General features: G+C 36.5%; 2 protein-coding genes across 7 annotated transcripts; one reads left to right on the top strand and one right to left on the bottom strand.

Moving 5' to 3' along the window:
• Positions 1-8,799: 8,799 nt before the first annotated feature.
• LOC110600825 lies at positions 8,800-10,032 on the bottom strand. The gene is made up of 2 exons (XM_043951369.1): positions 9,837-10,032; positions 8,800-9,722 (listed from the first exon to the last, which is right to left on the bottom strand). Exons 1-2 carry the CDS (start codon positions 10,030-10,032, stop codon positions 9,040-9,042), a joined length of 879 nt encoding a protein of 292 aa, XP_043807304.1. The 3' UTR covers positions 8,800-9,039.
• Positions 10,033-11,215: 1,183 nt separating this feature from the next.
• Positions 11,216-14,764, top strand: LOC110601064 (dehydrodolichyl diphosphate synthase complex subunit NUS1). 6 transcript variants are annotated; one of them, XM_021738059.2, is made up of 8 exons: positions 11,216-11,312; positions 11,749-11,800; positions 12,267-12,537; positions 12,683-12,744; positions 12,916-13,114; positions 13,203-13,299; positions 14,197-14,279; positions 14,550-14,764. In XM_021738059.2, the coding sequence occupies exons 2-8, from the start codon at positions 11,753-11,755 to the stop codon at positions 14,555-14,557; spliced, it is 768 nt and encodes a 255-aa protein (XP_021593751.1). In that variant the 5' UTR covers positions 11,216-11,312; positions 11,749-11,752; the 3' UTR covers positions 14,558-14,764. The 6 variants fall into 6 exon arrangements, with proteins under 6 accessions (XP_021593751.1, XP_021593753.1, XP_021593754.1 ...); XM_021738062.2 differs by having other exon boundaries at positions 11,232-11,312; positions 12,257-12,537; XM_021738064.2 differs by having other exon boundaries at positions 11,234-11,312; positions 12,320-12,537.
• Positions 14,765-22,512: the final 7,748 nt, after the last annotated feature.

Here is a 22,512-nt window from a genome sequence, read left to right as displayed (position 1 = left end):
GGTATTACATTGTAGCTCTATGGGAACTACAGCTTCTGTCCCAAATGCTAGTGCGAACGGTGTCTCCCCTGTTGGTGTCCAAGGTGTGGTCCAGAATGCCCATAAGATGCTATGCAGCTTGGTGCCCAATTCTTTTTAGCACCATCTAACCGTTTTTTCAACCCTTAGAGAATAGCTTGGTTTGTCATCTCGGTTTGGCTATTCGTCTGCGGATGAGCTACTCAGAAAAATTTGTGCCATATACCCATGTTCCTTGTGAAATCTTGAAAAGAGTTGCAGTCGAACTGTTTTCTGTTATTTGATATGAGTGTCCTGAGTATTCCGAACCGACAAATAATACTGCCCCACACAAAATCTATCACTTTATGGGCTGTGATGGTGGGTACGGCCTCTACTTCGGGCCACTTAGAGAAGTACTCTACAGCCATAATTACAAATCTCTTATGCCCCATTGTCTTAGGGAATGGCCCTAGAATGTCTATTCCCCATTGTGAGAATGACCATGAGCTTGATATACTTGATTGTGGAGTCATCGGGCTGTTGATGGTATTGGCGAACCTTTGGCAAATATCACATCACTTCACAAATCTCCCAGCTTCTTTATTTGTTGTAGGCCAATAATATCCCTGCCAGAAAATCTTGTTCGCCAATGTGGTTACTTCCTCATGAACTATACAAACCCTCTGGTGTATCTCCTGGATTACCCTGGATGCCTCTTCCGGTCCTACACATCTCAACTATAGGCTGGACTTCCCCCTCTAATACAGGGTTCCTCTTATAGCTTGATAATTGAAAACCTTAGCTGTAATTTTTTGAGCTTTTGCTTTGTCTTCGGGAAATTTCTCGGTCTTGAGGTATTCTAGATATGAGGTCATCCAGCTTCGTTCTTTATCAACTTGCATGACGGAGGTTGACTTCTCGAAGGTAGGAACGTCGATTTGTTGCACATGCACTTCATCTGGGAGTTACTCTAGCTCTTCCATAGATAATTTGTTAAGCAAGTCTGCCTCTTCATTCTCTTCTCAATTTATTATTTGGTACTTGTCAATGATTCCTTGCTCCCCGAACTTGGCTTCCAGAGCTTATACTTTAGCTAAGTACATTTGCATGATGGGGTCCTTTGCCTGGTATACTCCTATTATTTGGTTCACTACTAACTGCGAGTGGCTGTTTATTCTGAGGTTGGTCACCTCCACTCCTAAAGCTATCTGCATTTCATTTAGAAGAGTTTTGTATTCTGCCATGTTATTAGACGTTGGAAACCCGAAGCACAGGGCATAATATACTTTGAACTTATCAAGCCCTTTCAGAAGAATTTCTACCCCACAACTTATGGAGCTTGATGCTCCATCTACAAACAGATTCCACATGAATTCATTTCGGTGTTGACTCCCCACCCCTTCTTCCACTAAACTCGATAATGCATCATTCTGTTCTTTCTCACCCGAGCTAAAGGAGCATTCAGCTATGAATTCAGCCAAGGCCTGGGCCTTAATTGCTGTCCAAAGTCGGTAAATGAGGCAGTGCGAGCTGATTTCTATCGACCATGCTAGCATCTATCCTGAAGTTTCAGGCCTGTGTAAGATATTTTTCAAAGGCTGACCCATCATCACTACTCCCTAGTGGTCTTTTAGATACATCCTGAACTTTCTCACTATCAACAATAAAGCAAATGTCAATTTCTCTATATTCATATACCTGACCTCGACATCTTTAAGTACATTACTGACATAGAAGATGGGTTTTTGGATCCCCGCCTCTTCTCTTACTAGTACTGCGCTCACTGCCTATTCTGATGTAGCCAAGTGGATCAATAGCTCTTCTCCTGCAAGGGGAGTGCTAAGCAAGTGCGGAGAGCTGAGATATTTTTTGAGGCTTTTGAAGGCCTCTTGGCAATCTTCCGTCCATTCAAATTCCAAGACTTTCCTTAGCTTTTTGAAGAAAGGTAGGCATCTCTCTACTGACTTGGACATGAATTTATTAAGCGCTACTATCATTCCTATGAGCCTTTGCACATCCCTTACGCAAGTCGGCTCAGGCATACTCAATATGGCTTCTACTTTCTTTGGGTTTAACTCTATGCCCTTCCCACTGACCATGTAGCCTAAAAATTTTCCTCTTATGATAAAGAAAGTGCATTTCACGGGGTTCAACCTCATTCTGTATTGATGCAGTCTAAAAACTTCTTTTAAGTCAGTCAGATGTTGCTGGAAAGTTTGGCTTTTAACTACCATGTCATCAACATATACCTTTACATTTTTTCCTATCTGATCTTTGAAAATTTTATTCATCAGTTGCTGATATATTGCCCAGACCTTTTTCAACCCAAAAGGCATAGTCTTGTAGCAATATGTCCCGTCTTCAGTTATGAAGGAGATCTTCTCTTTATCTGACATGTCCATAGGGATTTGATGATACCCTAAAATAGCATCTAAAGATGATAAATAGTCAAAACCGGCCGTAGAATCGATTATTTTATTAATATCTAGGAGGAGATAACAATCTTTTGGACAGACCTGGTTTAGATTAGTGAAGTCTATACATAATTTATACTTTATGTTGGCCTTTTTTACTAACACGAGATTAGCTAACTATTGTGGGTACATTACTTCCCTAATGAACCCGACCTCTTCTAATTTCTTCACCTCTTCCTTCATAGCCTGTTGTTTCTCCTTCCTGAAGACTCTCTTCTTCTATTTTACTGGCTTGGCTCTGGGGAGGATGTTCTGCTTGTGCATCATCACTTCGAAATCAACCCCTGGCATATTCAAGGGCTTCTAGGAAAAGCTTGAGGCATGCCTCCGAATTAAGGCCATTGCAGCTTCCTTCTGGATTTATTCTAGGCTCCAGTTGATGCTGAAGACCTTATCGCTTTCTTCTCTGGATAATGGGAAGGTCTCCAGCTAGTCCACAGGTTTAGTCTTGGCCTCTTTCTTTTCATCTCGGACCTCAATAACTTCACGGTTTATTTCTTCTAGCTAGGCGCATTGTTACTCTACTGTGGCTAGATATACAGCTCTAGCCTCCTTCTGCCTTCTCTGGACAATTTCTATCCCTGCCTCTGTTGAAAACTTTATGGTAAGATATCGAACATTGGTCATTGCTTTAAAATCATATAGCATTGGTCTTCCCAGGATGGCGTTGTAGCTCAAGGATAACTTTAGTGAGTCCGTGACAGGGGCGACTCCCCTAGGGTGAGGGCTACCTTTACTTTTCCTTCCACTGCTACTGGGGTTCCACCTATCCCTTGACCGGGCCTTGATCCCTGACTAGCTGCTCTTCAGGTTAAGGTAGTAAATTCACTTTGTTGCCATCGTCTACTAGCAACTTTCGAATCCTGAAGTCATGATGATGACCTCGATGACCAAGGCATCATCATGGGGCATCTGCACTCCCTGCACATCCTCTAGAGAAAAAGAGATGATTGCTGGAGATTGTTCAACGACCTGCATCACTTTTGTGCTGCTTTCATCTTCATTTCTACCTCTTTTCTTCCTTCTCCGACTCATACAGCCTCCAGTCCCTCCTACAATCATGTTGATTGTTTCGCTAGAGCCATCGTTTATTGGTGCTCCGATCTGTCTTCTAGGCCTTTCCCCAGCCGCATTTTGTTGTTGCCTCTGGCCTTCTGGCCCTATGGCTTCTTCACAAAATTTTGGAGGTGGCCTCTCTTGATTAGCCTTTTTATCTCGTTTATTAAGTGGTAGCAGTCGCTTGTGTCATGGCATGAGTTATATGGTATTGGTAGTACTTATCTGGGTCCCTTCTGCTTGCTTTTGCATTCATGGGCTTAGGCCATTGTATGAAATTTTTGTCTTGAACTGCCATGAGCACTTCGGCTCTAGATACATTCAGGGGAGTAATCTCGATGAGGAGCTGGGGTTGATAAGGTTTCTGCTCCTTTCTCTCCCACCGGTGTTTGTTCAATGCCTCTGATCCCTGATCTTACCTTCTCTCTAGCCTATCTTATCTCTTGTCCTCCCTAACCTTTCCTCTGTCTCTGTCATCTTTGGCAAATCGACTGGTCGTCAAGACATTATCTTGCCTTATGTATTTCTCAACCCTCTTCATCAGCTTTGATAGGGAAGTGGGAGGCTTTCTGCATAGTGACCTAAAGAACTCCGGGGAGATTATGCCCTTTTTCATGGCTTCTATTGCTCTCCCTTTATCCAGCTCAGGTATCTGCAAAGCCTCAGAGTTGAACCTGGTGACATACTCCCTCAGGAATTCATTCCTCCTCTGCCGAACAGTCTTTAAATAGCTCATTTTTACTTCTGCAGAAACTCCGGCGATAAATCTACTAATGAATACACTAACCAAATCTATGAAGCTCTTAATGCTTCCTACCTCCAAGTTGTTAAACCATGCTCTGGCTGGTCTTGTTAAGGTGGTGGGGAAGACCTTACACATTAAGGCATCCGAATGGGTCTGCAATTCCATGAATGTCTTATAGTTTAAGACATGCTCTCGGGGGTTTTCCGTCCTATCATAGGCTGCCATGGTTGGCGTCATGAACTTTGTTGGAATGGTTTCTTATTGAACCCGTCTCACAAATGGTAATGAGGTTGGCAATAGGGGACTGTTGTTGTCTTGTGCTCCTAAATCTGTCAGTAGTTGCTCTTTCAACCTTTCTAGCTTTTGATCTACATCCACGTCTTCCCTTCTAGGCCTCTTCTCCAGGTGGTAGTTTCTTTCTAGCTCTTTACTCTCCGACTTTTCTATTGGCTCGAAGGAATAGCTCTCAGTCCCATCATTCTCAATGATCTCTCTCACTACCCTGCCTCTTGCTCTGGCTATCGGCTCATTTCTCCGACTGGCCTCTCCATCTCCATCATCTGTTCTCTTACTGTTCTGCTGAGGGGCTTGATAGTTTAACATGGGTTGGGGCTCATTGATGTTGAGCCCCTCGGCTACAAGTGGTATGCTCAACAGGGTACTAAACCCTCTCTGTTGCAACATTTGGCCTAGCCACTGGGCAGTGTTCTATAACTGGAGAGCCATATTTTGCAGCTTTTGGTTAGACAAGGTAGTTCAAGGCACGGTTCTGGCTGAGCTCGGTGATGGATTAAATAATATAGGTGGCTGGTTTAATGGGGCAGTTGGGCTAGAGAATGAGAACTGTGATCCTTTTTTAGTTGAACTCAGGTAGTTTAGAGTGTTTCCAGTATGGTTTTTGCCATGGTTGGCCATATGGATTTCAGTGGGTGAAATGAGGATGAGAACTCTGGTGATGAAAATATCTCTTTCATCCCTACTGACGGCGCCAATTGATTTTCACAGATCCAGTAAAAGGATAGGCTCAAGGTGTATTTTGGTAAATTTGGTTTGGTTTGTCCTCCCCTGCTTCCTTTATTCCTTTTCCTTTTTGTTCTCTAATGACGTGTAACCGCCGTCCTACATTTGCATCCTCATGTCATAGTCACGTTTGGTTGTACGTACGGATGTACTGCATCCTTTTCCATCGTCAGACGGTCATTTAATTCGATTCGACGCTATGTCGACACGATTCCGGATATTACGGTGTCTGTTGTCCCATCCAGCAGATTAATCGAGTCAGGCCTCTTATATGTAGGTTTAAACCCGATCCAACTCATCAAAGTAACTCCTGGACTTATATGTGAAGTAAACCTATGTATTGAGTCTCAATAGAGTTAAGACCTAACCTTTTCAGCATGGACTCAACCTGAGCTGGAATGTGCAAGGTCGGTTATCATCGACTACTAAATAAATTGAATTAATCATTTTAAACGAAAGAAAAAATAAATATAAAAATTCTATTTTAAACTAAATAAAAAATAAATAAAAAAATTATTTAAGTAAGTTTTAACTAAGATTCGATTTTATTTAGACTAAATTGATTCCATAATTTTTTTTAACTGACTGATTTTTTTAAACTAAATCAATCAATTTTAAACTAAACCAAATTAATTTTTTTAAAATTTAATTTAATTTAGTTATTATTTTGATTATGTTCAATATATAAAATAAGCAATTTGATTTCTAATTTTTGAATTCATTTTGAAATAAAATTGATGGATTGCACAATTGTTAAGCCATGATAACGATAAAGTAATAATGCTAAAAACAAAATTCACCACTTCATTATTCTAATATATGCATGAATTTTAAAATTTTAGCCATGTTCAAATTCATTTTTTTTGGTGAAGTTTATTTTTAAGAAATAATTTACCAATTTAAAGGTAGGTAAGTTATTTCTCTCAAAAAAAAAAAAAAAAGCTTCCTTCATTTATTAGGAAATTACAAAAAAAATTACTAACAGTATAAATATATTAACTTTTTAAAAATTTAAAGTTTTTAAATTAATTTAACCATAACTAAATAAGGCGTTTAATTATTTTGGTTATTGAATGAAAAGTTTTCTATAGAAGTCAGTAAAGGGTTGATGTACAGCCTTCCCACGTACGAGCATATTGGTCTTCGCACGAGCACTGTCCCTACTTCCTAGGCTTATTTATAGTCACAAATTCTCGCATTAATTTAACATAAGTAAATATTTTATAATAATATTTATAAATTTTTATATATTTTAATTTAAAATTTTGATTTTATTTTTTGAAATAGTAATTATTTAAAATAAAAATTATCAATAAAAAATATTTGTATATAAATATTAATTAAGATATAAAAAATAAAATGAGTTAAGATATTATCCAGACAGTAACCATTAAATTTGGGATGAGGTTTGAATAATTTAAGTAAATCTTTAATATTAATGAATTGGAGTAAGATGATTTTTTTCAGTCTGTTTACATTCTATTTTATTCCTTTATTTTTAATAAAATATATTCAATAATATAATTTTTAAAAATAAAATTAAAGTTTTTTTTTTATTTTTATCGAGAGCAGTGTCTTATCATTAGAGCAATATATTATTTCAATAAATGTAAATAATAAGACTTAATTTACAAGCAAGAAAGTGAAGAGGTGAAAACGTGTATGTGTAATAATTGTTGTACAAAAGAAAGATAGGCTACTTAAGAGACAGGCAAAGGGAGTTAATGGTATGGCCCATGAGGTTTGTGGTCTCATTTTCGGCATCGGGAAAGGATTGATTTCTCAATCTCACTGCGTTAATAGACCTGCTCACGATCCGTTTCGAGACGTGGTTTCCACGGATTCAATTTCAACCGTTAAATTTCTATGAATTTAATTTGAATCGTTAAATTCGATTTTTATTTAGTGTTATGTTAGGTGAAAATTTTTATTTAAATTAAATTTATATAAATTTATTGATTTTACACTATAAATTTATATAAAATCAATTTAAATATAAATTTCTGTTTATTTGAAAAAAAAGTTAAATTGTATTTTAGATTAGCAAAACTCAATAATATAGTTTTATTAAAAACTATTGTATATAAATTATAATTACGCATTAAATAATTACCTGTGTCCTAAAAACTATGATAATATAAAATATATCAATTATATTTCGAATCTTAGAGTTATTTCTCGGTTTGACGGCTGTTTTAACTTTATTTTTTATTTCAACTACATTACCCTTTGAAAGTTTATTAATTATAATTTTTTAAATTGAATTTTTACATTAATAAATTATTTAAAATTACAAAACATAATAAATAAATTAAAAATATAATAATTAATAATTAAAATAACTATAATATTTATTTTTTAAGCTTATAATATCTATTACTATAGTATAATAATTATGGATATGTATGAAAAATAATTATATTTTAAAATCTTATTTTTAATTATCGTATGTATAGTATAGTTCATATTTATTTCATTGATATAATAAATTAATAATTTTTTTTAGTTATTTTACATGCAAATAATATAGATTGTGAGTTCAAACAATTAACAATTGGATCTCACAGTTATAATTTTGATATTCTTTTATCTTTGAGATATAAAAGGTGTGTAAAATCTTGACTTTATGTTGAAAAAATACCGTTATATTGTCTATCAATTAGGTGATTTAATGATTAAAAAGAATTTTTAATTTTTTTTTTTAAACAAACGGTTTGGAATGGACTCTCAAATCCAATTACTGACACTGATTCTGGCGTCTCGCCATTGACCAAATTCCATGGCCAACCCCACTCTTGGCTACCCCTAATATACAGCGACACTCCTGCACTACAAAAAGTGGTCCTTCAAGCTTTTGCTCATGATTAAAGCGCAGGGCAATGTGACTTCCATTTGAAGTAACAATGCTAGCTAAGAGATATGATTTTGCAAGATTTTTCTATGCATGTGCTTTTGAAGCCAAAGCAATGCCACCTCCATCCCATAACTAGTCAATAGGGTATAATGTTATCGAACCTAGCTAGCAGCCTGTAGCTAGTTTTCCATTTTACTTGGGCAGAAGTCACTTGGATAAAGCATCGAGCACCTGGAGTCGTTCAGTGACGTGCAAAATTTTCCATTCAAATTCTCTAAGAGGGGAGAGTAGATTTCCATTGAAAAAGGTTTACATTAAATTGCATGCTTATATATATATATATCTAAACAAAGAATCATCATGAAAGAAACTACATTTTCACGATCCACGTCCGAAGTAACATTGCATCAAACACCTGGAGATCTTGCAAGTTTCTTTCATGAAAACGTATAAAAGCTATCCACTAAATTTCCTAAAAGAATTAATATGCAAAAACTTCCCATCAAAAAGGGAACAATAAAGACAAGATTCATGAAGAAACTACATTTCAGAAGCATTAGTTTAAAATACTCAAACTAATTATTAATTAAACAATGCTCAAACTAGATGAAAAGAATGCTTCACTTAATAATTCCTATTAAAGGCCTGCAATATTGAATAATTAGAATGGAAAGTAATTCAAATAGTTAGATTTAGATGAGAATTTAAAGGCATATGATCCCTCAGATGATAGAATTTCAAGATGGCAATCTAGCTCAACCGTTAAAAGCTACAAAAAGATCAAAAGAAATCCTTATATGAATCCACTGAACACTACCCCATGCATACTACTACTACTCCTGCAATTACCATTTACATCAACATAATACCCAGATGCTCTCCTGTTAATTTCAGCGATCAAAAGGACCATTGGGATCAAGCTGTTTACAGAATCCAAGATATGTAAGATAAAGAACGCGATCCTTAGCCCCAGTTCTGTGATTCTTGGTGTGCTTGCAGAAATACTTCAACTGCTCAAGAGTACAGCAACCCAGCATCTCACCCAGTAGCAAGAACAACCAATTAATCGATTTCTTCTTCTCAGAAATGAGAGGCTTTACACTATTTTCTTGCTTGCAATATTTGCACGTAGGTAAGATGGGATTCATCCACTTGTTTGGAGCCCTATCATGCATGGAACTCTTGTTTTCAGCGATATATTTCCCTATTGCATCAAACTTCTTCAGATTAAACTCCATTTCATATTGCTTCTCACATTTTTTGCATTGAACGGCACCGGTAATGATTTCTATATTTCTTGAAAGCAAGATATCAAGACTATGCACCATGGCTCGACGATTAGTAGCCCAAGGGAAAGGCGGAGAAATAGTTTCACTCTTGCCATTTCGTGGAGTATTGCTAGGGTTACGACGAGAACGTGGAGCGCGAGAGGGACCAGCAGCGTGACCCTCTTGGCTCTGCAAAGAAGGAGCAATAACAGCAGCGCCAGCATGAAATGTAGGCTCATGAGTAAACCCCGTGTGAGAAGTTGCAGGCAAAATGGTATGCGAGCGAAGAAGGGTGGTTGCAGGGGCTTGAGATGGGAACAGTTGTGGGGTTTTTTGATGTGGAGGTAACAGTTGAGGACATGGATAATAATAATAAGAATAAGAAGAAGAAGAAGAAGAAGAAGAAGACAATAACGAACCAGGAGAGATTCTTCTGGGTCCTAAAGAAAGATCAAGATCAAGATCAGTGTCATGCCTCATTCTAGAAATCTGATGAAACCCTTCAGGATCAGGCTGGCTGCTGCTGATGTTGTTGTTGTTGCTGCTGCTGCTGATGTCCTTTCTTTTTACAGGGATTTCTAGGTTACTGTGTTTCATGTCTTCTTGCTTCTTCATGGATGAAAATAGTTAGGGTTTCAGAGGAAGAGTATAAAGAACAATGGTAGCATTTGGGTTTGAAATGGGAAAACAGAGCAGATTAAACTTCAAGATATGTATCCAAAACCGAATTTGTAGGAATTTGGGATGGATTAGGGCAGATTCCAAAATCCCTTTCTTTCTGTTTTGTGCCTCTTGGGAAATGTTTTGGTGTTTGCATGTGTACATCTCCACCACTAAAACTCCCATTTTTGAGGTCCGATCACTAAGATGGCATCATTTGATTAGTCCAGGTAGCAGACCAGGGAAGGTAATATAATGATAAATCCAGATTAATATATTCAAGAAACATAACAGATTTCTAGCCCTTTTTCCATTTACCCTTTAGCATCTCCTTCTCTTTTTCTATTTTTTCTTAGGAATTATATAAATTATAATGTCCAAAGTCATACAGCAAAATGAATTGAGTATAGTATTTTAGAATTCTACAATGTCCAAAGTCAGGCAATGACCTACGTGATCATGCAGATTGCACAGTGTAAGCCCTAAACTGCAATATAATTCCTACTGTAAGCATTCCTCATAGAGCAAAGGACAAATTTCCAAAGTAGAAGCATCATCTATTTTATTTTAGATAATCTTTCATTCATTCATTCAAAAAAAAAAAAAATCTGATTGAAGAATATTTTCCTTTTTAAATTAATAATCTATTAATTAAAATTTAAACATATTATTTTTTAAAATTTATTTAAATACGACTTGTTATTAATATGCTTTAAAACGCGTTATATAAAATTTTATTAAATACACTCACATAATTAATCTGATTTTAAATAAATTTAAAAGGTTTTAAATTCTATTCTCCCGATTCTTATTTCAAAAAAAATTATTAAATATTTAATCAAATATTTATTTATTTATAAATTTTATTTTTATTAGATATTTAAAAATATAAAAAAATCTTGTTAATAAAAATAATATTTTATTAGGTATAAACTAATTTAAATTTAATTGAAAAGATGGAGGATTTATTTATCTAAAAGATAAAATTAAACTTATTTGAATTTTGATAAAAAGAAGTTTAAAGGCATATTTAGGGTTTTTACCAAATTTTAAAAAATAACTGATATTTGAAATAATAATTGAAAACAAATTATTAATAATTTTCAGAACAAAATAAAATGAAAAGTAAAAGACTTGGTCTACGAACAGAAATCATGTGCCGCTCACGAAGGTCACAAAGTAAACGCCCTTGCCCTGCCTCTTCCACTGAGAAGAAAGAACAACCAGAGCATCAGGTAAGGAGAAAAAAAAAATAAATAAATAAAAGCACCTAACTTTTTTTCACTCTGTCGAATTTCCCATTTCCCCTTTCTTCGTAATCACATAAAACATGTTTGCTCTTTTCCGTTTGTTTCCTTTTCTCCTATTTTTTCTGGGTTCCGCAGCTTCTTCTATGCTCATCACAAAAACGCCCGCCTTTTTTGTAATTTTTAATATATATATATATATATATATATATATGCACTGTCCTTTTGTAAATAATTCTTTATTTTTGGGATTAATTCTTTGTTCTTGATAATTGGGTTGGCCAACTTGATTAAGCTACCCTTAGTTGTTTTCATTTTGTATATACAGGTATGGATGTCTGTGGTTATTTGTTACTTCTACTTGTTGAATGGCTTAGGCTTATGGGTTTATCTGTTTTGGTTTTGTGATTTTATGTTTTGGTAGAGGAATGGATTTGAAGCATGGAGTGGAGAGAGTTCATCGTTTGATTGATATGGTAAGTGCATGAGATATTTTATTAATTTGTTGGGCACATTTTGTTGTAGATTATTCGAAGTGTGTTGCTTCATTAATCTAATATAATCATATGCTTTTGGAGAAATATGCTTTGCTTTTTTGTAATTCCTTGAGTAGATAGTACAATCCTTTTCCCTTCATTGGAATCAAGAATTTGGCAAGAATTCAATTCAATTGCTATCTTAAGCTGCTGAGGCTGTAGTTTGAGAAGTAAGAATTCAATTTGATTGATCAGATTTATTTAATATCAACCAAGGCCTGATTTGATGGGGCAACAGGGAGGCTGTTCGGAAATTGGTTTGGTGTTGTGTTGATACGGCAACTGGCCTTTCCTCCTTTCCCTTTTATTGTTTATTTTAAAACATTTGTAATGCAAATTGATTAGTTTTATGCTTTTTATTGAGCTGAGATGGATATATTAATCTTTGTTTTTAAGGTTTGTGCAGATAAGTAATATTTGTCTTCGACTTCTTTGGCATTTTCTACATCTTCTTGTCAGCTTATGGTACCTTAACGTTGGTATAGTCCAAATGATCGAAAGTTATCTTGTCTCTAGTGGACTGCTGAAACGCTACAATGCCCTTGATGTCGGCAAGATTCAGTACCTTGCCATTGTGGTTGACAGTGAAGATACTTACAAATTTTCTAAAGTTCTTCAGCTTTTGAAATGGCTGGAAGCTATTGGTGTGAGACATTTATGCCTCTATGATTCAAAAGGTAAGGATGCAGGATACTCAGTGAAACTGAGCCATTGAGGACATTCATTTACTATTATTGATTTTACTATTGATTGTAAGCACATGGAAATTACATTAAACATTCAATTTAAAATTGTGTTTTTGAGCTATATTTTTTCTTCTAGGAGTTCTCAAAACATTCAAGAAAACCATCGTAAAGAGTTTGAAAAATGCAATGCTATTTGAGGTATTATCTTCTATCTGTATTATATATTTTTCTATTTATTTTTCAGTTTCGTGGACAGAATTTATTTTTACATAAAGACGCTGCCTTTTATCTACTTGGTTGACATGTGATTTTGATTAGGCTGCCATTTTAAGCGCTTTGAGTATGTGCCCTTACCATCTGGTTTTATAGGAAGCTGTTGAAAAAGATTTGCCACTGGACGAGAAAAAAATGACTCTGGAATTCACTTCTAGCTCTGATGGAAAGGGAGCAATAACGGAGGCGGCCAACTTGCTCTTTATGAAGTATTTGAAGTCTGCTAAGGCAGGTGTAGAACAGGAAGAGCAACTCTTTACAGAGGCTCAAATGGACGAGGCACTAAAAGCTTTAGGTCTGTGTAATTTCTTGAATTTAGGAGATTGATCTCTTTTCAAATTTTGATTTTACACAATTAGGGATTGATGTTCTTATGCAATCAGGTCACAGAGGGCCGGAGCCTGACCTGCTGTTAGTTTATGGACCTGTAAGATGCTATCTAGGTTTCTCACCATGGAGAATTCGATATACTGAGATAGTGTAAGTGTTACAATTTGATAGGTTGATCAAGTCGGTGGCATTAATTTTCTCAGTAATTCCATTTGGCCGGTAAAGCTAGGGTATCAATAACTGTTTCAAATTACACTGCCAATTCAAGCTGAAGCAAATGTTTCCACATTGAACCAAACACTTTGCTGTTCATGCTTGTCCTTCTTTGGTGGATGCTATATCTGCCATTGCACCTAACAATCATTCTTCTTCTCCTCTTCAACAGTCAGCAGCATTGAACTTAATTGTTGTATGAAGTGAACGACATTGAACTTAATTGTTAAGTCAGCTGTTGATTTTGTATTTATTTTGTTTATGCAACTCAACGATGTTGAAAATGTTAATGTCTGTCATTTTTCTGTTTGTGGTAAGTTGGAGGGTTATGTCAACATATTAACCAAGTTGTGCACGCTGTTCCTTGGAAAGTTTGTTATTAACATGTAATCAATCAATTGTTTATTAGTTATGGAATTGACAGGGTTTGAATCTCAATAATTTATTACTCTTATTATTGATTTGCATCCAAGTTTGATATTTGTAGATTCTACAGTCTTTTCGTTTTTGGCTCTTTTACTTTGGGTATGCGCATCATATGTACGCGTAGAGAGAGAGAGAGAGAGAGAGAGTATGGAGTGTGCCAGTAAAGATTTATACGGCTCATTTTTTGCAGGATTCCAAATCTGAAAACATATGACCTTTTTTTTTTTTTTCTTTTTCTGAATACTGCATTTATTTTCCTGCTTTTAGATGTGGATTACGGGAGAAACTCTTTACTCAAATGCTTTCATTCTTAATATTTTAGCATTATAGGATCTTCCTCATCTATCTTGCTTAGATGTTCTGCAAGTTCATTTCTTGGCCTAAGTTGTGTTCTATTTTGTGTCACAGGCATATGGGACCCTTGCAGTCAATGCGCTACGGTTCCCTAATAAAGGCCCTGTACAAGTTCACAACAGTGTGCCAAAATTATGGTTAGTTTTTCTTTTGATTACTAGCAATTTATTTTTCAAATTTTAAAGCAAACTTCGAATTCATCTCTGTTGAAAAAAATTAATCCAGCAAAGAATAGAAATTGATTTTACATTCTAACAAAATTTATTCTCATGGCAAAATGAATTGCTAAGATTGCAGCAATTGCTAACAAAGTTTCTTTTTTCTTGCAAAATGAATCGTCCTAAATGGTATATAATGGTTTTGGGGATTGGAGATTGCGTAACAGTCTAACTCAGTGCTTTTTACAGGTAAATGAGCTGCCTACCATTAGAGATTGTTGGATTGGATAACTGGCCATAAGGGTGGTAGGTCTTGGGATAGCTTTCAATCTCTGCAAATTTTCATTGTACTCTTTCATATGTAAGCATATGCTTATTCAGCTCATAATCAACTCAGTTAAGCAGGTAATCATGCTTTAATATTTGGCCGAATTACGTATAATAATAAAGCCTTTTCGACATCATCTCTGTCCCTCTTGTATTTTTCTTCTCTTGATTTATTTGTTGCACCATCTAAATCTTTACATCCAAAGAAAACTTAAATCAGTTGGAATGTTTGTGAGACTGCTGTATGTGTTTCACGTGTTGATGGTTAGCTGCTAATGTTACTGCACTGGGATGAATAGATGGGTGAATTCTGGTCTCTGAGTAGAGTGGAAGAAGAGATTTGCTATCGGTGATCCTACATCAATGCATTTTGTAGTGCATTGGATTAAAAAAATTTGTTTGTATTTTCTGGTGCATTGGACCAGAAAAAAAAAAAAGAGATTAAGGAAATTGTAAGAAAAATCAATGGTTTCTTTGAAGAAAGGGCAACAATGATGAGAAGGCTGGTGCTGTTGATGAAAAGACAGACAGTGACATCCTTATGTTTTTTGTTCCGGTGTGTATTTGGGAGTAGGGGAGTCGAGCTTTGGTGAATTTCCTGCTTTTCTGGTGGGTGGTAGGCAACATATTTAAAAAGACATGCAACTTCTATGCAATTATAAGATCTGAAATCTATAATTCAAATTCTATCCTAATTTTTGAACCGGGAGAATCAAATCATAAAATTTATTATAATAGCTAGGTTTAAATTGACTTAAATAGTTTTTAAATTATTTTTTATTTGATTTAAAATAATTAATTTAAATTATTTAATAATTTTATATTATTTATTATATACAATTTCAATTTTTCATTTTTAGCATATTCGAGTTCTCAAAATATCTTCCACTCACGATAATTTAGCTATACTGAATCGTATATAATTACTAAAACAAAATCAAAATTTTAGCCATTATGGTTCGGCTTAGATAGTTTATTTTTTTATTTCATTCTATGAATTTTTTTTTATTACAGTTTTACATAATTTTTCTAATTCAGACTAATTTTAATATTAATTATAATAATTTTATTTAAATTAATTTAAATAATTTTTAAATTTATTTTTTTATATGATTTAAAATAATTAATTTAAATTATTTAGTAATTTTATGCTAATTATTATATAGAATTTTCATTTTAATTTTAAATCATAAATACAAGTGAATTGAATGGTGAAGCTCAAAGTTCAAATTTTAAAACAAAAATAATTAAAACATTCTTGTGCCATTTACCTATATTTCTCATCAATTTGTTCTTTCTTTTTGGATTTTCTATTTTTTTAGGAATTTAGCCATTTGATAAATTCATTAATTCCTAATAATTCTTATGATTTACCTTTGATTCTTGTGATTTTTATTTAATTCTCGACTATTTACAATTCTCCCATCAAATTCCTGCGGTTAATATTTAAAATATGAAATGATATTTTAGTAGATAGGTAATTATTTGGACTTAATGAAAACTTTAATTTATTTGAATTTTTAATAAAATTGGATAGCTTATTTGAATTTTTAACATTACAAAAGGTAAAGCTTTGCTATCCCAATTACACAAATTAGAAAAATGTTTTTTTTTTTTTTTTTGAGAAAGTATAAAAACTTATAAAAAAACTAAAAGCTGTAATGTGAATATTGAGAAAGTTGCTTTTAAAAGAGTTTCCATTGGCTAAAGAGAAAATTTTGTTATAATAATAAAATAATATAAAATTAGTTTTTATTGTTGATATATTGTAATGTCCAGATGGATACTTTATTATTTGAAATTAATTTATTAAATATCTAAATTTAAACTAAAAAATATATGAGGTTATAAATATTATAACAATTCTAACGCAAATCAATTATGTTTTATTAAAGCATATCAATTACCTAGGTCACCTAGCTTCGAGTTCCTATATTTCCAATTCCTTAAAAAAAAAATTATGTTATATCAAACGTTAAAAATAATATTAATAATCACTGTATTTTAATTTTTTAATTATATTTTAAATTTTATAAAAGGATGGAGTTATTAAGAATAATTTTATTATTTTATAAATATTTAACATATTGCCGCTAAAATTTTTAATATGACCGATAATAATTAATAATGTATAAAAAAAAATTCGTTAAAATCATGACATGTATACACGGTATTTAAAAGGGTCGTACGAACTTTTTAATTTGGTCCGATCCGGTAATAGAAAGTCTAATTTATAAAGTACGAGAATCAGACTGTCAACAACCCTGACCCTGTTAAAGTCCGGAGCAGATGGGTAAATCTCTTCAAAATTGGCGTGATCGACCTCAGTAACTGAAAGGAACTCACATCTATATAAATCGGGTGAGTCGGGCACGATCTGATGAAATCAGGGTAAGGTGCCAACCTCCAACACGCTGGTCGTCTCCTTAGTACAGTAGTACAGTACATCACTGGTGTCATGAATACGCATGCAATAAAGGACTAACGTGACATACACAATAGATAGGGTATGGGTTAAACTGGCTCTGCATTTATTAGTCGAATGTCCATCGTTAATGAGCTGCCCAATACACCTGCAAGAAAGTATTCCTGTCCAGTCTAATGGGACATGATAGAAGGGGTGTCAGAATGACCAAAGGTATATATATCACTGATCTAACCCAAAAAGGATCTCTCGGCCAGACTCTCTCTCTCCCACTCACACAAATGCTTTCTTTTTTCTTATCTTCTCTGCTCTCTATGCATCTTTTCCATTATGTCATCACTCTAGAAATTGTGGATCTGATTTGAATGTTAGAGGGTCTCTACCGGGACATTTCCAGTGGATTCCTGACATTTTTTCCCATATTTTGCGGGTCCTTTCCTTAAGATTGAGCATGAAGGGACCCATATGAAATTTCAGAGGCATTCTCCTCTCATTGAACTAATCACAGTTCATTGATCTGCCTAGTAAATCAAACCACAGTTCAGATGTCCGCATTTGGTGACCCCGTGGTATCTTAGTTCATCAAGTGGCGCCGTCTGTGGGAACCAAAGAGACTATCCTGTCACCGGAGTTTCCAAACAAAATCCATTAAGATCCACATAGTAAATCAAGAAAAGCTTATAACAACAACATGAAGGTCCAAGAGGAAGAAAGATGGTGAAATGACCTGATCACAGGCCAAATCTAGAAACCACACAAAAGATGTCGACGTGAGAAGGAGCACAACATGAGGACGATCAACTAATCGTGGGAGAAAGGTGACGTACGCGAGTTAACTAAGCTGTACAATTACTTCTTTAGTTTAAAATAATTTTATTATCATGACTAGTTACAAAAATTAAATCCTAGATGAAATCCTTGTGTATATAAGCACGAGCATGATAGTATTTTGGAGTGGCTTAAAAGCTCTCATCGATGATTAATATTAGTATGAATTCATTAAATAAAAGATTATTTGTTTAAGCATGTTGCTATATGATTTGAAAATTGTGAAATAATTTATGCATGTGAAACATTATTTATTGAATTTTTTGATCATATGAGATTATATAACTGGTCAAAATTAATATTTGAATTCATTTGAAATATGAAACAAAGTGTCTTACACGCCACATTATTCATTGATAAGTATTATTCAATCAATAACGAGCATTCTCGTTACATATACTTTGTGGAAGATTTTATTTTACAGATAAATTTTAAAAGAAAGAGAAAGGTTAATAAGTCTGAAATTGCCAGTAAGGCCACGAACCTGAATCCTCGAAAAAGAATCAGAACTAAGATCCCGGAAGCCAACCAGAGAGTCAAAGAGCTTAGAGGAAAAATCAGGGCGAGGAGTCCGAAAGATGCCTAAGAGCCAAAGTGCTCAGATGGAGATCAAGGGTTAGGAGCCCGAAAGATGACAAGGAGCAAAAGAGTTCAAACTAAGGTCTAGGGAAAAAAGCCCAAAAGACATTTTAAAAGCAAAGCACTCGGATGAAAACCTAGGATTGAGAGCCTGGAAGATGACAAGGAATGAAAAAGCTTGGACTAAGGTCCAGGGCAAAAAGCCTGAAAGACGCATAAAAGCAAAACGCTCGAATGAAAACTCAGGGCAGAGAGACCAGAAGATGTCTAAGAGCCAAAGTGCTCAGATGGAAACTCAAGACTAAAAACCCAGAAGATGACAAAGAGCAAAAGAGCTCAGACGGAGACTCAGGGCTAGGAGCCTGGAATGTGACAAAGAGTAAAAGAGCTTGGACAAACAATCAGGGCTAAAAGAACCTAGAAGAATACAAAGAGCTAATGATGCTTAGATAAAAACTCAGGTCTAAGAGTTCGGAAGATGCACAAGAGCGATAATGCTCAGAAAAAGACCCATGGCAGAGCCTGGAAGACGCTTAAGAGAAAACTCAGAAGAAGACACAGGACTTAGAGCCTGAATGACGTTCAAGAGCAAAATGCTTGGACTAAGGTTTAGGGCTAGAAGCCCGTAAGATAACAAAGAAAAAGTAGTCGGATGGAGATCCAGGGCTAGAAGCCCGGAAGATGATAAGGAGCGAAAGAGCTCAGAGTAAGGTCCAGGGCAAAAAGCTCGAAAGACGCTTAAGAGCAAAGTGCTCGGATGAAGACCTAAGGTTAAAAGAGCCCAGAATACAATAAAGAGTCAAAAGCGCTCGAACAAAGACTCAGGGCTAAGAGTTCGGAAGAGGACAAAGAGAAAAAGTTCTCGGACGAGACTCAGACCTAAGAGCCTAGAAAATGACAAGAGTAAAAGTACACGAATAAAGAATCATGGCTAAAGAGCTCGGAAGACCACTAAGGAAGACTCAGAAGGGCAAGACCCAGAAGGACATATCACTAAAGTCAGATCGGAAGGGCAAGGCTGGAAGGACAAGACTTGAAAGGGCAAACCACTAAGGTCATCAGACCTAGAAGGGCAAACCATTAAGGTCAAGTCGGAAGGGCAAGGCCGAAAGGACAGACCATCAAGATTAGACTTTCCAAAAGGAAAATCATCAAAGTCAGACCTTCCATAAAAAAGACCTAAAAAGGCAAACCACTAAGGTCAGGTCAAAAGAATAAGGCTGGAATGGAAAGATCTAGAAAGGCAAACCATTAAGGTCAGGTCGAAAAGGTAAGGCCGAAAGGACAAAATCTAGAAGGGCAAACCATTGAGGTCAGACCCAAAAGGGCAGACCACTAAAGTCAAGTTGGAAGGGCAACACCAGAAGTGCAGACCACCAAGGTCGGACCTTCCAAAAGGAAAACCACCAAGGTTAGATCATCCATAAAGATGATCGCCAAGATCATATCTCTCAAAGGGAAGACTATCAATGTAATACCTCTAATAAAAAGACCTTTAGAAGTAAGAGCAAAACTACTTCATATTACATTGAGAAAATAATTCATTAAGAATTTTCTTACTTTTATAAATATAAAATTTACTCCTTTAGTTTGATCTATGTTAAGTCAATCAATTCAACTGATCACACTTCCATTTGAAATTTATAAGTGTCTACCAAATGATCAATTAGCGTCAAATCAGCAGATCAGATTCCCTTCTCAACCATCATAAATAACCCTCGGAGAATTAAAATGGCATCTAATAACGTATAAAAAATAGAACTCGTTAAAATCATGACACATGTACATATGATTTAGAAGGATCGTACGAACCTTTTCATCTAGTCCGACCAGATAGTAGAAAGCCCGACCTATAAGGTATGACGATCAGATCACCAACACTCCTAACCTTGCCAAAGCCCAGAGCAGATGGACAAATCTCTTTAAAGCTTGCACGACCGGCCTTATTGACCAAAAAGAACCAACCTCTATATAGATCGGGTGAGCCGGGCACGACTTGATTAAATTAAGGTAAGGTGTCGACCTCCAATACCCTGGTTGTCTCCTCAATACATCACCGAGGTCATGAATGCGCATGCAGTAAAGCAGACTGAAGTGACGTACATGATAGACGGAGTATGGGTTAAACAGGCTTTGCATTTATTAGCTGACTACCCACCATTAATGAGTCGCCTGACACACATAAAAGAAAGTATGCCCGTCCAGTCCGATAGGACATGACATAGGAGATGTCAAAACGATCAAAGGTATATATCACTAATCTTGTAACAGCCCGGCCCCGTACGACCGACCCTGTTACCGCTCACAGCCCGTGACCTTCCTCTGGGCCCAGCCACTGTGAGCAGCTCTTAACATCCCTTCACCCTCACGGGTTCCAGGCAGGATTTGTCCCTCGGGGGAGCCATTACGGCCCGCCCTAGCCCGAGTGGATTTGGCCCAATTCCTTCCTCTGGGAATTAGGTCGCCTCCCCCACTGCTCGAACCCTTGACCTCCCACTTTAAGGGAATAGTCTGGTGAGAGTGAGTACCAATTGTGCCAATGGAACAATTGGTACTCACTCTCACCAGACTATTCCCTTAAAGTGGGAGGTCAAGGGTTCGAGCAGTGGGGGAGGCGACCTAATTCCCAGAGGAAGGAATTGGGCCAAATCCACTCGGGCTAGGGCGGGCCGTAATGGCTCCCCCGAGGGACAAATCCTGCCTGGAACCCGTGAGGGTGAAGGGATGTTAAGAGCTGCTCACAGTGGCTGGGCCCAGAGGAAGGTCACGGGCTGTGAGCGGTAACAGGGCCGGTCGTACGGGGCCGGGCTGTTACATAAAAAGGAAGGGTTCGAGCAGTGGGGGAGGCGACCTAATTCCCAGAGGAAGGAATTGGGCCAAATCCACTCGGGCTAGGGCGGGCCGTAATGGCTCCCCCGAGGGACAAATCCTGCCTGGAACCCGTGAGGGTGAAGGGATGTTCAGAGCTGCTCACGACGCCAGTGGAAAGCCCGAGGTGGCAAGAGGCCAGGCGAGGGATAGCCCTGGGTGTGAACGGTAACAGTGCCGGGGATCACGTCCGGGCTGTTACAATAAAAAGGCGCCTTTTTATGTAACAGCCCGGACGTGAACCCCGGCACTGTTACCGTTCACGGCCCAGGGCTATCCCTCGCCTGGCCTCTTTGCCACCTCGGGCTTTCCACTGGCGTCGTGAGCAGCTCTTAACATCCCTTCACCCTCACGGGTTCCAGGCAGGATTTGTCCCTCGGGGGAGCCATTACGGCCCGCCCTAGCCCGAGTGGATTTGGCCCAATTCCTTCCTCTGGGAATTAGGTCGCCTCCCCCACTGCTCGAACCCTTGACCTCCATGGTACTCACTCTCACCAGACTATTCCCTTAAAGTGGGAGGTCAAGGGTTCGAGCAGTGGGGGAGGCGACCTAATTTCCAAAGGGAAATTTAGGCCAAATCCACTCGGGCTAGGGCGGGCCGTAATGGCTCCCCCGAGGGACAAATCCTGCCTGGAACCCGTGAGGGTGAAGGGATGTTAAGAGCTGCTCACAGTGGCTGGGCCCAGAGGAAGGTCACGGGCTGTGAGCGGTAACAGGGCCGGTCGTACGGGGCCGGGCTGTTACAAATCTAATCCAAAAGGGGATCTTGCGGCCGGACTGTCTCTCCCACACTCACATAGAAGCTCTCTCTTTTCTTATCTTATTTGATTTATTTCTATGCGCATCTTTTTTCATCAAGTCATCACTCTACAAATTTTGAGAGTTTCAATCCAGAGCATCCACGGTGGACCCATGATACTAAAGGTGGCTAATGGTGTTTTTTGATAAAACGATTAGAGTTTAGTTTTATAAAATATAAAAATATTTTAATTGAGTAATTTAAAATAGTGATAAAACAATTAATTTTATAATTTTTCTTTTTTATAATTTTAAATTTTTAATAAACTATGATTTTAATTTATACATTAAATAAATTAATTATTTTATAATTATAAAAAATATTTATTTAGACTGAATATATCGTCTGCTAATATAAATATATAAAATTTTATATAAATGCGTACA

This window comes from Manihot esculenta, chromosome 15, assembly GCF_001659605.2.
Source record: "Manihot esculenta cultivar AM560-2 chromosome 15, M.esculenta_v8, whole genome shotgun sequence".
NCBI classification, from domain to species: domain Eukaryota; kingdom Viridiplantae; phylum Streptophyta; class Magnoliopsida; order Malpighiales; family Euphorbiaceae; genus Manihot; species Manihot esculenta.
Note: the sequence above shows the minus strand (reverse complement) of the source record. Positions and strands in the feature narration are given on the sequence as shown.